This window comes from Dermochelys coriacea, chromosome 2 (assembly GCF_009764565.3).
Source record: "Dermochelys coriacea isolate rDerCor1 chromosome 2, rDerCor1.pri.v4, whole genome shotgun sequence".
Taxonomy (NCBI): domain Eukaryota; kingdom Metazoa; phylum Chordata; order Testudines; family Dermochelyidae; genus Dermochelys; species Dermochelys coriacea.
Genome location: NC_050069.1, coordinates 178,264,722 through 178,281,575, shown reverse-complemented (window position 1 = coordinate 178,281,575; position 16,854 = coordinate 178,264,722). Strand labels below are relative to the sequence as shown.

General features: G+C 37.3%; 1 protein-coding gene across 4 annotated transcripts in view; it reads left to right on the top strand.

Annotated features, from left to right (window-relative positions):
* CDK13 (cyclin dependent kinase 13) overlaps positions 1-16,854 on the top strand; it is a 54,609-nt gene that overhangs the window by 7,619 nt on the left and 30,136 nt on the right. For 2 of the 4 annotated variants that reach the window (XM_038393196.2, XM_038393194.2), the window contains exons 2-5: positions 5,850-6,467; positions 9,564-9,734; positions 10,981-11,120; positions 12,323-12,493. In XM_038393196.2, coding sequence (XP_038249124.1) covers positions 5,850-6,467; positions 9,564-9,734; positions 10,981-11,120; positions 12,323-12,493 — 1,100 coding nt within the window. Of the gene's footprint in view, positions 1-5,846; positions 6,468-9,563; positions 9,735-10,980; positions 11,121-12,322; positions 12,494-16,854 lie in introns of all 4 variants that reach the window. The other 2 variants (XM_038393195.2, XM_038393193.2) reach the window with 1 other exon arrangement.

Sequence of the window (16,854 nt, the reverse complement as noted above, 5' to 3'; positions counted from 1 at the left end):
CTGCTCCCCTTGTTTCAGTTACTGATAACTTTCTCAAACATATTCTTCTTGTGATGATCTCTGAGGTGTTACATTTTGGCCTAAAGATGAATTTTTTATTAAGGAATTGGGAAAAATCGGTTCAGCTGTTCTTGAACTCTGCAAATATTGGGGGAAAAAATCCTGATAAGTTCTGATTAACATGTTTGCTCTTGCGTAATTCAAAGAGCTGAAAGTCAGCACTTCAAACTTGGCTTTCTCTTGAATGTCTAATTAAAAGGAAAAATCATAAAGGTTTAAACAAAATCCTGTAAATGTTTTAAAAGGTTATGAACAGCGAAAGCTAGCCTTTTTTGCTTATGAGTTTTTAAACTTTTGTTTTTCTGACATGCTACTAGTCTGTGTTAACAATGGTGATATGCCTCTAAAGTACTTAATCCTCTTTTTAATAGAGGGGGTAGGGATGGGAAATTGTGATGCATTCCAATCAAGAAATTCACAAATTTAAGATTCCAGCTATAAAATTCTCACTCAGCACATACATGAGGTTATTTCTACGTAATGTGTTGCTGGTTTTTTTCATTCCATACCTTTAAAATATTTGGGGTATACAATGTAGCAATTAATGTTATATTATAAACTAACTTTTGGAGTTTTCTGACTTCAATGTGCTTGATTATTCAAATGTTACATTAACTTTTTGCATTCTTGAATACACTCGGTGTTGATGCAACTTGTATAATTAACATTGAAGGTATAACAGAATTTTTGAAGAACAGTTTTGTGGCATGCATCATAAAGTGACAACCAATCTGTTTTGAAAATTTAAGAAGTTAAGCAAACGTTGTTAAATCATGCTTAAAAATACAGTGCTTTACCCTATTTGCTAATCTGTGAAAGCACTACCCAAAACCATGCTGGATTTGGTGGTTTTGGAGAAAGCCCTCTACTGTTGTTCCTTTCTCTCTTGTCATTTATGCTATGTTTTGTGTCTTTCCCTTTTCCTGCTTTCCCGTTGTGTTTAGCAGCAGTACTATATATTTAACCTCTTTCAGAGAGAAACCAATTCTTGTCAACTGCTGGAAATGGCCCACCTTGATTATCACTGCAAAAGGTCCTGTCCCCCTGCCCCGCCCACCCACGCTCTCCTGCTGGTAATAGCTCATCTTAAGTTATCACTCTCCTTACAGTGTGTATGGTAACACCCATTGTTTCATGTTCTCTGTGTATATAAATCTCCCTACTGTATTTTCCACTGAATGCATCCGATGAAGTGAGCTGTAGCTCACAAAAGCTTATGTTCAAATAAATTTGTTAGTCTCTAAGGCGCCACAAGTACCCCTTTTCTTTTTGCAGTATAACCTAGTTTCACTCCTAGTATGTTCTTCTGCAGCTGGCTCCGGAAAAACGTAGTCAGGTGTCAAGAACTCCTATCTTGTTCGTCTGTTTCTCTCCATCTATAAAATAGGATTTGTGGTTCTTGTCTACTTCAGAAAGTGTTGTATGAATTTTTGTAGTGTTTTGAAAAGTATAGAGCTATATAAATGTAGCAATGCAGTGTTCCCTTTGTTAGGTGCATTTGTGGAACAATTAATATGTAAATATGACAAAGGTGCTTGGGTGTGGACAAACACCAAACAATGTCAGCTACTGGGCATAAACATGGAAAAATTGAAACAGACTGATGGATATAAAGCTAGGATTTTTTAGAATTGTTTTTCATTCACAGTTCCCTCTAAAAATCTAGCATTATGGCAACTCCATTCAGTTGAGGAGGACTGGATGTGGTACTTAAGTCTTGTACTGCCTCTACTTGCCCCAGAATGGGCCAAAGATGCTTTTTAAATTCTTCAATATTTAATGCAATAGATATTTAAAATATAGTTCCTTAGGTAAAATAAAAAATAAATGTAGAAATTTATGACTAAACACAAACCATCTGATGGCAAATATATGTAAGATGGGGCAATATATAAGTGGCAGTAGTCTTTGAAGAACTGAACAGACTTCTGATATAAGCACTGTTAAGAAGTCAGGTGCTTGTCATGATATCCACTAACTTTTTTACAATACACAAAACTGATATTTACCAGAAAACTTCTTTTAAAAGAAACACGTTATCTGGAAAAAGTCCGGACATCATATGTTTTATAACTTTGTGACATGATCTTAGTTTAAGCTAAGGTGTGGCCTCTGAATAATGTTAAAACCAGTTGGTATATGCTTGAGACCAAATTCTTCCCTCAGTGGGGAAAATGGAGTTCTGTACGCTAATCTGAGGGCAGAGTTTTGTTCCTGAAAGGTAACCTATAAAGGGAAAAAATTGTGCTTGTGCCCTCTTTCTTTCCTTTGGGGTATTTTTCCTTTCCTGCTTGTCTATTTTTCTTTTGTTAGGCATTCGGATCCAGTCTAGGCTGTTAGTCTGTTATGGCTAGTAAACTAAGGAAATGATGAAATTATCAGCCAAAAGAGTAGAAGTTAAGTATTTGAAAGAGTTAAGTATTCCTCAGTCCCTGGAAAAATCATGGAGCAGGTCCATGAATCAAGGAATCAATTCTGAAGCACTTAGAGGAGAGGAAAGTGATCAGGAACAGTCAGCATGGATTCACCAAGGGCAAGTCATGCCTGACTAATCTAATTGCCTTCTACGATAAGATAACTGGCTATGTGGATGAGGGGAAAGCAGTGGACGTGTTGTTCCTTGACTTTAGCAAAGCTTTTGACATGGTCTCCCACAGTATGCTTGCCAGCAAGTTAAAGAAGTATGGCCTGGATTAATGGACTATAAGGTGGATAGAAAATTGGCTAGATTGTCGGGCTCAATGGATAGCGATCAATGGCTCCATGTCTAGTTGGCAGCTGGTATCAAGTGGAGTGCCCCAAGGGTCGGTCCTGGGGCCGTTTTTGTTCAATGTCTTCATAAATGATCTGGAGGATGGTGTGGATTGCACCCTCAGCAAGTTTGCAGATGACACTAACCTGGGAGGAGAGGTAGATACGCTAGAGGGTAGGGATAGGATACAGAGGATTAGATAAATTAGAGGATTGGGCCAAAAGAAATCTGATGAGATTCAACAGAGTCCTGCACTTAGGACGGAAGAATCCCATGCACCGCTACAGACTAGGGACCGAATGGCGCAGCAGCAGTTCTGCAGAAAAGGACCTAGGGGTTACAGTGGGCGAGAAGCTGGCTATGAGTCAACCGTGTGCCCTTGTTGCCAAGAAGGCCAGTGGCATTTTGGGCTGTATAAGATGGGGCATTGCCAGCAGATCGAGGGACGTGATCGTTCCCCTCTATTCGACATTGGTGAGGCCTCATCTGGAATACTGAGTTTCGGGCCCCACACTACAAGAAGGATGTGGAAAAATTGGAAAGAGTCCAGCGGAGGGCAACCAAAATGATTAGGGGACTGGAACACATGACTTGTGAGGAGAGGCTGAGAGAACTGGGATTGTTTAGTCTGCAGAAGAGAAGAATGAGGGGGGATTTGATAGCTTGTTAAATATACCTAGTTCCTGAGAAGTAATTTGGGGAAAAGATTTTGGTTGATTTGCTGTGTTTTGAACTGTTAAATTGTTCTGACATATCTAATGAAATATAGCTCCATATAGCCACTAGTTTCATTTAGTTTAGTTTATAACATATCGCAGAAATCCTATGTAATCTAAACGTGCTATCGACATGTTTATATCAGTGAAAACTTGATATTTCAATAGCAAGGGTTGAAAACCCCTGCTTTTCTCATACAAGATTCATGTTTCTCTTTTGGAAATTAGCCAATATATATGTAATAGCTATTTTAATACTATATAACACAAGATCAGCTTATCTGAAGCACATATACGTATATGTATATAAATAAAATATATTATGTACAGTCAGAATCGAATTAGCTGATACTTTTCAAACACATGAAACATTCCAGGAACGTTCATGATATTTGTTTTCCTTGTTTTAACTGCCAGTTCTTACATATTGTCTGGTCATATTTGTTATGAGCTGAAGTGAACAGCACACTGAGAACTCTGATCCTTGCTATTCTAGCCTATTTTTTTTAACCCAGATAAATGGACTCATTGAAATAACATTTTCTCCAGGAATGATCTAGTCAAGAAAAATAGAATTACAGTATAGTTCCACTAAACTTAAGTTAGAACAATTGTGGATATGGTGAATATATTTGGAGACATAGGCATAGTAAAATAAAGTGGATGAAGAAACACTTTAATAAATTTCCATGGACTAGTAATAAGTTAGGGTATTTTGTTTATATTTTACTCAGAGCAGCCATTTTTTAACACCTGTGGTCTCAATTGGCAATTTGTCTCTAGTAGTTTGCAACAAAAAACTAAATAAAAACTACTAGGCAAGTCGAAATATGGAATCTATTGAATTAGTAAAGTAAAAATGTATGTGAACTCGTATCTTTTTTTTCTTCTCCCCTGCTGCTCTTCTTTTTCTGCAATGTAAATAAATAACATACTGTAGTGTGACAGCTTGTGAGTTACACATGTTTATGGTGAGTTGTAGGGGATATGCAGGGAGAATTATCTGTCTAAAAAAAAAAAAAGGATGGACTGTCTTACAAAAATGCATTAATACAGCATTATGCTTGTATCATTATGTCCTCAGAAATGAAAGGTAAGATTGAATGCTGTCTTTCAGTCTGCTTCTGTGTGCACAGCTCATCACAATAGTTTCTAACTAGGTATTCAGTAGTATTGCTCAAATACAAGGTAATGATAAAAAGTTACTGCAACAATAGTTACACCAGACATTTTTATAAGGCAGGAAATTCACAAATTGAGGTTCCTACAGCAATATTAGTTCATCTTCATAAATACTGCTTTCTCTCCTCTTTTTCTTCTTTAGGTGTGTAACTTAATATTTCAGTTTGCTAAATATGTACTAAAAACATTAACAAGAGGTACAAAATTGCAGAATTATTGTTGCTGTAGTTCCATAACTTTTTTTCCTAACTGTCAACAAAGAAATTTTTTATCCTCATTTATATTTACTATAGAAAATTCTTTCCTGGGTATCTGGCTGGTGAATCTTGCCCATATGCTCAGGGTTTAGCTGATTGCCATATTTGGGGTTGGGAAGGAATTTTCCTCCAGGGCAGATTGGAGAGGCCCTGGAGGTTTTTCGCCTTCCTCTGTAGCATGGGGCATGGTTGACTTGAGGGAGGCTTCTCTGCTCCTTGAAGTCTTTGAACCATGATTTAAGGACTTCAATAGCTCAGACATGGGTGAGGTTTTTCATAGGAGTGGGTGGGTGAGATTCTGTGGCCTGCGCTGTGCAGGAGGTCGGACTAGATGATCAGAATGGTCCCTTCGGACCTTAGTATCTATGTAGTTTTTTTAAAATAGTTGTATGTGTTGCTTAGTATCAAGTTATTTCTATCAACAAGCAAAGAACAGCTCTGACACTGAGAGAGGAAATGAACAGCTGATCAGAAGGCATGCAATGTTTTTTCTGACAGGTTTCAGAGTAGCAGCTGTGTTAGTCTGTATTCGCAAAAAGAAAAGTACTCCTTTTTGCGAATGTCTTTTCTGTGTGTTTATATTTTTGTGATTTCCCAATGACTTTTTACAAAGGAGCTGTGCTAAAAAAGATTCATAATATATTCTGAGGTCCTGTGTGGTTATGTCTGTGCCATGGATATTGTATTCAGAGATACAGTTCTTATTGTTTCTGAAAGTCTTTCCATATGTGTTTTATTTAGATTCATGTTCACCCTTTAAACATAGTAATGGCAATGATGGTGCTTGCAAAAGCTGTTCAGTAATAAGGAAGGCGGGTTATATAAAAAGACATTCTTTATTTTTAAACCTAAATTGACCAAATCTTTACTATTTTGAAGCAGGAGATCAGCAAAATCCCGAAGCAGAAGCCCTTACTCATCAAGACACTCAAGGTCTCGCAGCAGGCACAGATTATCTAGGTCCAGAAGTCGTCACTCGAGTATTTCTCCTAGCACCCTGACTCTGAAAAGTAGCCTGGCCGCTGAGTTGAACAAGAACAAAAAAGCAAGAGCTGCAGAGGCAGCCAAAGCCAATGCAAAAATTTCAAACACCTCTACGCCTACTAAGGGAAACACTGACACTGGTGTGAGTGCACCTCAAACAAACAATGTGAAGGATCTGAAGAAAATAAAAACTGAGCATACACCTTCTCCTACAAGTGGTGCAACTTTGAAAAATGACAAAGCAAAAGCAAAGGTCTCTGTTCTGGAGACAAAGGTGGAAAATAACTTGATTGTAGACAAAGTGGCTAAACAGAAAGCAGCAGCAGCAGCAGTAGCAGTAAAAGAGAATAAATCGGCTGCCGTGAAGCAGCAACCAGTCACTGTAAAAGAGAAAAACAAACCACATACACCAAATGTAGGAGCCAAGGAGAAAGATAGAAATGTTGCACTACTAACCTCCACGCTGCCACCCTTGCCTTTCCCTCCCATGCTGCCTGAAGATACAGATACTGACAGGTGAGTATATACATTCATGTATATTTTTAAAGAAATAAAAACCTGCACAATTGCATAGGTCTCATCAAAAGCTCCACTTTAGGCCAGTGGTTCTCAAAGCCGGTCCACCGCTTGTTCAGGGAAAGCCCCTAGCAGGCCGGACCGGTTTGTTTACCTGCCGCACCAGCAGGTTCGGCCGATTGCGGCTCCCACTGGCTGCGGTTTGCTGCTCCAGGCCAATGGGGGCTATGGGAAGCGGCACGGGCCAAGGGACATGCATGCAGTCAACTCCACTGCACTGCCGGGGCCCCTGGGGGGCCAAGGGAGAGACCCGGCCCCAAAACTTCTGGAGTTCCGTGGGCCACACTGGGGAGGTTCACAGGCTGCAAATGGCCCGTGGGCCAGGAGTTTGAGACGCCTGCTTTAAGGGGTTAGCAACATTGTAAGCACTTGCAATGGTAATGAGCGCTAGTTTTAGCAAGAAAAGCATCTAGCAGTTCATCTTTGAAGTGAATATGAACTAGGACAATATTTTATGTCCATAGTGAAGTATTTCTAGGTCCTAAATATGTTATGGAACCTGGACCATATTAGACTTTTTTTTAGCTCCGAGATAGAGACCTTATCAATATTAGAAAATCGTTAAACTGTAGCTTGTTGCACTTTTTCCTCTGATTTTTGGGCAATATTAAGTAGAGAGTGTATTACCAATACCACACTACAATTGAAGTATCTGACAAACTTCCTGTGTTGTAGGAAAGAAATTGCTGCTTTTCCTCAGAAATGCCAGCAGAATTCAATCCATTCCTCCAAAAACGATGGATTTGTGTAGTGAACATAGGAATGCATGCACAGCTCAATCATACTCCCTTTGAAGATAGTGGCAAAACTGCCTTTTTGTTTTCATGAGAACAAGACTCTGGTCACAAATATCTACTCTTATTATCTGGTTTAGAGCAGAGAGAAGGGAAAAAAATTAACCCTTAAAGGGCTTGGTCTGTTGAGCAGCATTTATTTATTAGGCTGTGAAAAAATAAATTGCTTCCTGATCCTGTTCCTGATGAACAGCTTCTGCCTGAAATAGAATGCTTAATATGTATTGTAATTTATCCTAGCCAGTTTAACTTCAGATTATATTTTTATTCAGAAATAGTGGTTGAGTTAACAATTTGAAAATTAGGGAGGGCCATGTGTACACAATATATTGCAAACTGGATTTTATAAATTAATTCTACCAATTGATTTTATCTTTGTAAATTAATAACATTCTAGTAGGCAAATATTGTACATTTTGGACTACATTACCAATCTGGAAATGATCATATCACATTGTCACAAGATCTTATTGAAGCTCAGAGGAAAAATACCCTGACTTCCACTTCTAATAGTCTAAGAGGAAATATTTCTAAGTCCAAATATTTTAATGGACGCTATCAATTCAAAACCAAAAGTTTTTGTTTTTTGAAAAAAGTTTTGGCTCCCTTTAGCAAAGTTGTGGTTTTTATAGTAACATTTTTCTGTTTAAACATGTTCTCTTCCCTGTTGTATGAAAGACAATCGGAAAATTGACTATATACAATTGACTATATACAAAACGCTGTCTAATATGTCTTAGTTTTCCATTTACAGTAATATGAGATGTTACCCACTATCTATTTGTAACACATTCAGATAGCCATATGATCTCTTAAAAAGTTGGTATTCTGATGGCTCAAATAGTAACTAATACTCTGCAGCAATGATAGAATTAAATTATACAAGTAGCTTGTTTTTGCGTGGAACATACATAAACATTATATAATATTTTGTAAGTTCATGGGAAGGGAAGGAACCTCCTGGATTGTAAAGTCCAGCTTCCTGCTGTTGCAAGCAACCACATCATATAATCAATTCCATGAATTTACCAAGCTCCGTTTTATAACCAGTTAGGTTTTTTGTCTGCACTACTGTTATGGGGAGGCAATTCCAGAGCCTGATGCCTCTGCTGGCTAGAAACCTTCTTTCCAGTGTTCTGTTCTCACTTTCCATAAAATAAGGCAGTGCACTTAATTTCAAAATTGCTGTTTTTAGAAAAATGTCTGATTCAAACTACTATGGGACTGACGGGGATGGGCAAACAGACTATTTTGGTCCAGGAACATTCCCAGGATAAGTATTATATCCCTCTAGATTTAGAAACAAATGAAGCAAAGTAGCAGAAGGAATTCAGTAAGGGGAAGTATGAAAAGATATAAGTGGATGACAGGGAATATGACTGAAAGTTCTATATTAGACTATTCATATTATTTAGACCAATTTTGGCTTCAAACTGCTATCAGTGCAGTTTGAAAACTTTGAAGAATGGTGAGGCCTCAAGATGTGTATTAAATCAATGTCAGAATGATTATTTATAGACCATTTTCGCCAATGAAATAATATTATAGTAACTGAAAAGTTCCACTGTGACAATGGGAAAAAGTCACCATAGTACTGTATTTTTGAGAGCTTTATTTTTAAGCTAGTGAACAGCAGAGAGCCAAATGGTGACAGTCATATGGAGCAACAAGATGTTTGAGGCAGTGTGGGACATGGAGTTAGACTCCCTTCCTCCATGTACGTGCTCATATGCTTCTTGTGCCTCAGATTTTTTTTAATTGAATTAAAAGAAGAAAATAGATTTTGCTCTTCTAACTGTGTCTTTCAAAACACTGTTGTAAGATAAGTAAGAATTATCCTCTCTTCACAGATGGGAAAATAGTAAAAGGGCCAGGTTAATTGAATTGCATGAGCTCACAAGTGAAGTGTGTGGTAGAGACTTAAACCAGGTTTCCTGACTACCTGTTCTGGCCACTAATGCATGCTGTCATGACTAACTTTAACATTCACCAGGAAAAAACTAAAGATATTCTTCATCTTAGTTCTCAGATCTGTAGTTCTCTGATCCTCTGTTCAGTAGCCACATGTAAAACATGAACAAATGTCCTATGGGCTGTAAAAGCAGAGACTGCTGCAAAAGCAGACTATATGAAATAGTCACTCGTAGTGAGTTCTACTGAGATCTCACCCCCATTAGGTTTCCAGCCATGAAACGGAAAAGAATTTTAGTCCATTTTAGTTGTTTTCTGTTTTTCTTTATAGTTTGCGAGGGAATCTTTCAGTGAAGGCAGTTAAAAAGGAAGTGGAGAAGAAACTCCGCCATCTGCTTGCAGACTTGCCACTTCCACCAGAGTTGCCTGGAGGAGATGATTTATCCAAAAGTCCTGAAGAAAAGAAACCAGCAGTTCAGTCACACAGCAAAAGGAGGCCTAAGTATGTTTACTACTTCCTTTAAAAAAACAAAAAAAACAAAACAACCCAGTAAGACAAAATGATGCTCAGGTTTCTTCAAAATATAAAAATTTGAAAATACATAATTTCCCTGGCTTTTTATAAGTACTGGAAATAGGTTAATGCCTGCAGCAAATCTTGAATCAGCATATGTTGATTTACTTCCACTTTGTGCTATTTAAGCCTATTTTTCAACCATTAAATGACTCAGAATGTTTTATTTCTGAGAGTCTTCTAGACAGGCAAGGCGGTCCCTAAGTGCACTGGCACCATTTGAGAAGGTGGAATTTTGTACTCCTGCTCACCATTTTCCTATTTGCCTCATTTGCACTATGTTTCTCTGAACCCTATTCCCTTATTTATGCCATCCTTCTGCCCTGCTGTGTGCAGTAATGATGAGGGACCAAATGAGCAGAAACTGCAGACAAAAAGAAGTGGTTTGGGATAGGCTTGTTGGTGAGTAACCATAAAGGTCCTCTTTAGATACAGAACTGAAAGTGCCCATTCAACCCATGTTTAAGACTGTTCCTTGGTTTTATATCCTTTTCGTATACCCTCCCTTAAAGGACCACATTAAAAACTTTCCCTTGAAATTCATTGTTGTGTAAACTGTCCAGAAAGTGATTAATATGTAAGACTAGATGCTGTTCCTTTCTGTGCACCCATTCACCCTTTCCCAATGAGGTTGCTGCATCCGTAACACTTTGAAGAAGGTAGATATTGAATGAGATATCTTTTTTGATAGTTAAATGTACTAACCATTGGGTAGGCATCTTTTAATAGATTAGTGAAGTGGTTGCGTATTGTTTTGGATGGACAGATGCAGAAACTGTTAAGTAAAATATGTCTCAAAATGTCTCTTTCCTGAGACAAAATAATTTTGCTTTTTTTATAAATTTCAGTGGAGCCCATTTTCAAGCAAACATATATTCCTATGTGGTGTTTTCAATGCGAATAATGCAGTTTTGTGCTAAGGCAGGAGGAATGCAAAGCGATGGAATGGAAAGAGACTGCAAATGAAACTGAAACTAACTCCTCTGTTTTCTTTGTCCAAGCTGAGAGAAATTAAAAGAACATAAATGTTGAAAGTTGAATTCATTCAGTTTTTATGGATCTGTTTTTCCAAGAAGTTAGTAATATGAAAAAGGTTGCTTTTTACAGATAACTTATTTCTGAACATTTTGATATCTTTATGGATGTATTCTTAGAGCTAATTTTTATTTAATAGAATATGTGGACCACGCCATGGTGAAACAAAGGAAAAAGACATTGACTGGGGGAAACGCTGCGTGGATAAATTTGATATAATTGGCATTATTGGAGAAGGCACTTATGGGCAAGTTTACAAAGCCAGGGATAAGGATACGGGTAAGATCTAAAAATATATAATGAATGAGTGCTGTTAACTACAGAATTACATTATTACATAGATTTAATTTGGTATATTTTGTAAAATGCTTATGCTTTTCTGCCCTTCTCATCTTGGAAAATTCTTCAGAATTGTGTTGGGTTTTGATCCTGGTAGTTCTCCATAGTAGTAGTAATTTCCCTATGCTGCTTATAATCATGTAACTGCAGGTTATTGCTAGAAGCATAGGATGTAGGTATTTTTGGCCCATTTCCTACTTCAGCTTTGGTGCCTTGAAGACTGTAAAAGGGACAGGCCACAGCAGTAATGCTTGTAGAAAGTGTTGATGAAGGAAGCTGTTGAACGAAGGGTATATTCTGGAACTTTGCAGTTTCTCCTTCTTGCACCTTCATAGCTACTACCTGAAATAATATAAAGGGGGAGGGCCTCCTGTACAATGAGACCCTGAAATGTGATCTCTAAAGTTGCTTTTCCTATAGTACGTCAGATAATTCTCATTTATGGTATAATAGTTTAGTTAAAAGCTGAAATAGGCAGTTACAAGTTTTGCAATATCTGTTTATTTTATGGCTTTCTCAGAACACCAACAATGGGGTATCAAAGAACATTTTGGTCAGCACCTTATAATAAGCAGTATTTTGAGATTGTTTCCTGATGTATATTGTTTTATTTTCTTGTTTGCTTCATCATCTCACTTTATATTAGTATTCTTTGCTACATTACAAATGTGCTAGATGTATTGCTTATCAAAAGGAAAAAAGAAGCAAGAAAGAACCTCCCTTCATTTCCCGACCTCAGGTGTCCTGTAATATGAAGTCTGCAGCATACATAGGCGTTTAAATGTAGAGATGCTGTTGACTCTCGCTCTTGTGTGTAGGCGTAGTGATTGGAAACCCAAGGAGGCAGATCAGATTGCAGATGAGAAAGAAGGAAGAAGGCTATTTAGTAGTTGTGAGAAAGTTGTCTTATAGTTTCACTTCTGCAAAAGATTTGGCATCTGAGCTGTGAGTGTTTTCTTAACATGGACCTGAATTTTTTTTTTTTTTTAAGTGCAGGTGCACATACGGGAACATGAATGATTGACATCTTTTTTTAAAATATTGTAATTCAAAAAGGATGTATTGAGTGACAGAAAAATCTGAAATTCATTTGTTTGAGTGCTGTCCTTTTTTTTTTTTTTAATATTTAAACCTTCTCATAGGAGAAATGGTGGCACTAAAGAAAGTACGTCTGGATAATGAAAAGGAAGGTTTTCCAATTACAGCTATTCGGGAGATTAAGATTCTTCGACAGCTTAACCACCAAAGCATTATCAACATGAAGGAAATAGTGACAGATAAGGAAGATGCTTTGGACTTCAAGAAGGACAAAGGTATGTACACACGCACAGGGCAACTACTTCTCTGCGGTCCCATTGTTAAAGCAAATATTAATTCAGTATCTGTAAGTGGAGGTTTTACTTAAAAATTGCCTTTACAGATAGTAACCTTTCAGCAATGTTACTTGTTCTCTGTATAAGCCCTTTATTTAACAAACACAAAATACCATTGCTTATTGGAGTATTAATATAAACCCTCTCAGAACAGAATAAATGTAACTTTGTTTTACACTATTAGAGCAGATGTGAAGATGCTTGTTATATGTAGATTGATAAGACAGACAATGGGAAACTGTCGCTTTGGAGTCCAGTTTAGATTCCACTCTGCTCTCCTTGTTTTCTCCTGCCTCACTGGAATACTGCATCCTCATTCCTTTAGAGAATACTTTTTCCTTACCGGCCTCGGTTATTTTTGGCTTGTGATTTCACTTTTTTGAATTGGCATGAGTGCAGATGACAGAAGGAAGCAAAAAGGCAAAATGATGTATAAATTGGCCTTCTTTGAAGGCCAAAGGACAGATGGATTCATTAGTAAGTAAGATGGATTTGTTCTTGAATGTCAGAGGCCTACAAACTTTTATATCCTCTGTTCGCTTTTCTTGAGCTACAGCAACCTTCAAAGCAGAGAGCAGTAAGGCTAAGGTAGGGAAATTTGTACAGGGCTGTTGTGCTCTTTGCGAGTGTAAATCTGACAATAGAGCTAGTCATTCCATTTTTGGAGATATCTTTCATGCAGTAATCTAACAGACTGTTCTCAAGACAGTAATCCCTGGCTTGTTTGGGTCTCCAAGCAATAGGTGTCTTTCTGTTTAAAATTTTTGGCTGAGAAAATGTCATTTTAGGGAACTTGGGTCAGAGTGGATTTGATTTAAATCATTAGTCAGGAAGACTCGATTTAATCATGGTTTTCTATAGAAAAGTGCATTCTTGTTGGTTGTTATAATCTTAATAGATATTCTTCACAACTCAGAGATAGATATAGGTTTCATTTTTAGAAGTGATTTAGAAGATTATACATTTTTAAAGAGTGATTTATTTTGAAAACTTTTCAGATTAGTTTTACAGCTATATCAGAAAATGAATGCTTGTTTGGTTATTTCATTTACCAAAGGTAATTGAAGCAGTTCACCTCCCAATGACTTCATAAATATCTATCTCCAATTCAACAGGTTAATCATTAATATTTGGAAGATTTTCTTGCCATGCTGTATTAGGAGGAGAACATCACCAGACAGACATTTAAATTGATTTATTTAACTAAAACAACAATGTTAAGTATTCCAGATTTTTTTCTTCAACAGGAAACATATAATATTTTAACAAAACAAGCATATGTCCCTTCCTTCTCACATTTATCTCCAGACTTCTTCTCCTATTCCACCCCAACAATCTTCTATTCGTTGAACTTTTTGAAACTTTGCACTTTTAGAGAGAGGTAAGGGATTGACTCTGTGTACCCAAATTTGCAGAGGGACAATAGAATTGAGGTCTGTTATTTCTCACCTCTATATATTACTTATTTATTTTAAAACATTTTTCCTGTTAACAAGCATGTTATCCCTGGAGAGACGCATCCACAATCTGAGAACTGCAAAACTAAGCATCTCTGATGGTATCTCCGAGACTGAGAACTGAGTCCCATTGGGTAGATAGAAAGATTAACCTATATAATCTATACTGACACCTATGGGAATCCCATAAGATTGGGTCCCTAATCCATGAACTAGTGGAACTCATTTACAAAACTTTTCTTAAACATTACATGAATATATTGTCTCATATTACAGACTTAGAATTTACAATCCCTATTCCATGATGAGATATCTTTGAGCTATAATATATCTTAATTAAAACTATCTTTAGATTTTTTTCCTCAAAAAGCATTGTATCAAAAAAAATTGATTTGAATAAAAAAAATCATTGATTTTTATCCACACTGATTTGGGTTCCTATGACATTGTCTTCCTCTCCCTAAGTCTTAATGGGGAATGTTAAATAGATCCAGTCTGTTCTGTGCTAATTGAGCCAGGCCCCATAAAGGAGAATTTTCTTACCATCAATTCTTTGGTGTCCTAGATTCCCCTGGCGTAGACATGAGTAGACATAATCATCTCTGTTGATTAGTTAGGAATCTATAGAAGATTCTGTGAAAATGTGAGGTTTCTATATAGGCTACTAATAAAGCCATTTTTTTTCTTGCTCTGGAAGTACTGAGTGTGGAGAGAGTAGGACAAGTGAGTCGTGCTAAGATAAATGAAGGGCTGTAAAATGCTTTTTTCACTGTCTCCTCTCTGGCCTATTCTGCATGTGAGGAGGAGCTACTTTTCTGTTCTGTGCCAGTAGACTCCTGAACCCAGAGAAGAAATTGGTAGTAAGTTCCCTTTTTTATATAATTCTTGAATATCAAAGAATCCCGGGGGCCTCTAAAAACTAAATCAGTGAACATATAGTCACTTCATCCATCATCAAAATGCAGTCTCCTTTGAAAGGAGTGTGGAAGTTGTTTAGTACAGTGCAGCAACATTGCAGAACAGATAAGATAGGAAAAGATGAATATATTATACAGCTAGTTGACACATCAAGTGACATTTTGTTTAGGCAGAAAGTGGTAGCATGAATTTGGTTATGGTGCCAAGGTTAAAATCCCTACTCTTGCGAGAAGCCCTGTAGAGGCAATAATAACCCAAGACACTAATTTTTGTGTGTCACCCAAAAGAGAATACTTCCACCAGGGTTCAGTCGTGTCTGTGGTAGTGAAGGGCATGCCCCGGACATATGCCATTTTTAGCCAGTAACTTAGATTTTCCATGTTTTTTTTTCGATTCAGTTGTTAATCAGACTGATCCCTACTTAGCTCATGAAAACAGGTGTTTGGGTGATCATTCAGCCTACTGTGCCTTGCACTACTGTGACTGTCTTATTGCTGAAAGTGTCTTTTTCTTCTTTCTTCTGTCACTCACTTGTGCCACATCTAAAATTAGATTGTAAGCTCTTTAGGACAGAGACGGTTTCTTTCTGTAAAGTGCCTAGCCCATGTTTTGGTACTATCAAATTCATCCTTTTTTTGGGCTGAGCTTGTACTTGTGGTACTGATTCCAGTTTGTATTTGGTATTTATAACAAAGAGAACTGTTAAAATACTAATGTGAAGTTGGACAGTTTTCCAATACTGCATTTCTGTGAAGTGGCTTGAGCAGAATTAGCCTGACAACCACCTTTTCATAAACAGACAGTATTGGCAAAAGGGTATACAAGACTCTCTTACTGTTGCAGGCTGTGTGAGAAGAGGTGGCAGTCAGAAATTTGCTTTTTGGGTTAACAGTTTCTGCTTCGCTCTACTTCTCCATGGATTATAGTTTGTTATAAGATGAACATTATTGGCGAGAAGTTGTAACCAAATCACAGTCCTGACTGAGCATGGAGCTAGAACTAGTACATTCTTCAGTTTTCACAATACACTATCACAAACTGTATTTTAAACTTGGATTCTAAATTAAAAAATAACCATTATTAAGAATTACTTTAAATTATGTATCCTGTTCAAGATATACAGCACAGAAGTCCCTGCACTGAAGAGACAGTTGAGTTTGCTTTTCCAATAATAGACTTACTATCTTGATCTTCTAAAAATGCTTTGGGTTAAAGTTTGATTTAAAAAAATAAATAAATTAAAAAGAATAACCTAATGCTTAAAACTAACATGTAAAAGAGTGAGGCACATGGAGATGCTTTCAGATGCTGTTATACCCTCTGGTTTTAGTTTGCAGGTTTGGTTTTAAATGTATTAGTGTGTCAAACTAGTGAAAATGCCAAACTGTAGACCACTTCTTGGTAAAACTGAATCTTTGTTTTTAAGAACAGGTAATTCTGTTTTGATGGGAATATAAGAATTATTTTTATATATGTATTCATCTGTCTCTTTAGATCAAAAATTAACTCCACCTACTTGACATTTAACGATTGCATATGTATGAGTAGCCCCATTTTAGACACCATGGCCAAGAACATAGATTTGGCTGATTCTTTCTGAAAGGCTGTATGCTGAAGTGGGTGAGAGTTGGGTCAGCTGTATCAAAGATCAGAGTTCTGTTTCCTCCTTGTGTGACCTGACAGTGGAGCATGAGGCCTTGCTCAATAATGATTGTGAAGGGCACCAAATTATTAACAGCAATTTAGAAGAAATTTAAAACTCATTGCTTCCTGGTTCCCAGCCCAGGTCACCCCTCCCCCTCCCCCTCCTCCCATCCCCAGGCAGTTGAGTGTTCAGATATAGGTAGGAGAAATAGGAGGATACATTTTGTGTGTCTTGTCAGGAGTTACAGGTCTGTGTGGCATGCTGAAAGGAAATAGTGAGTT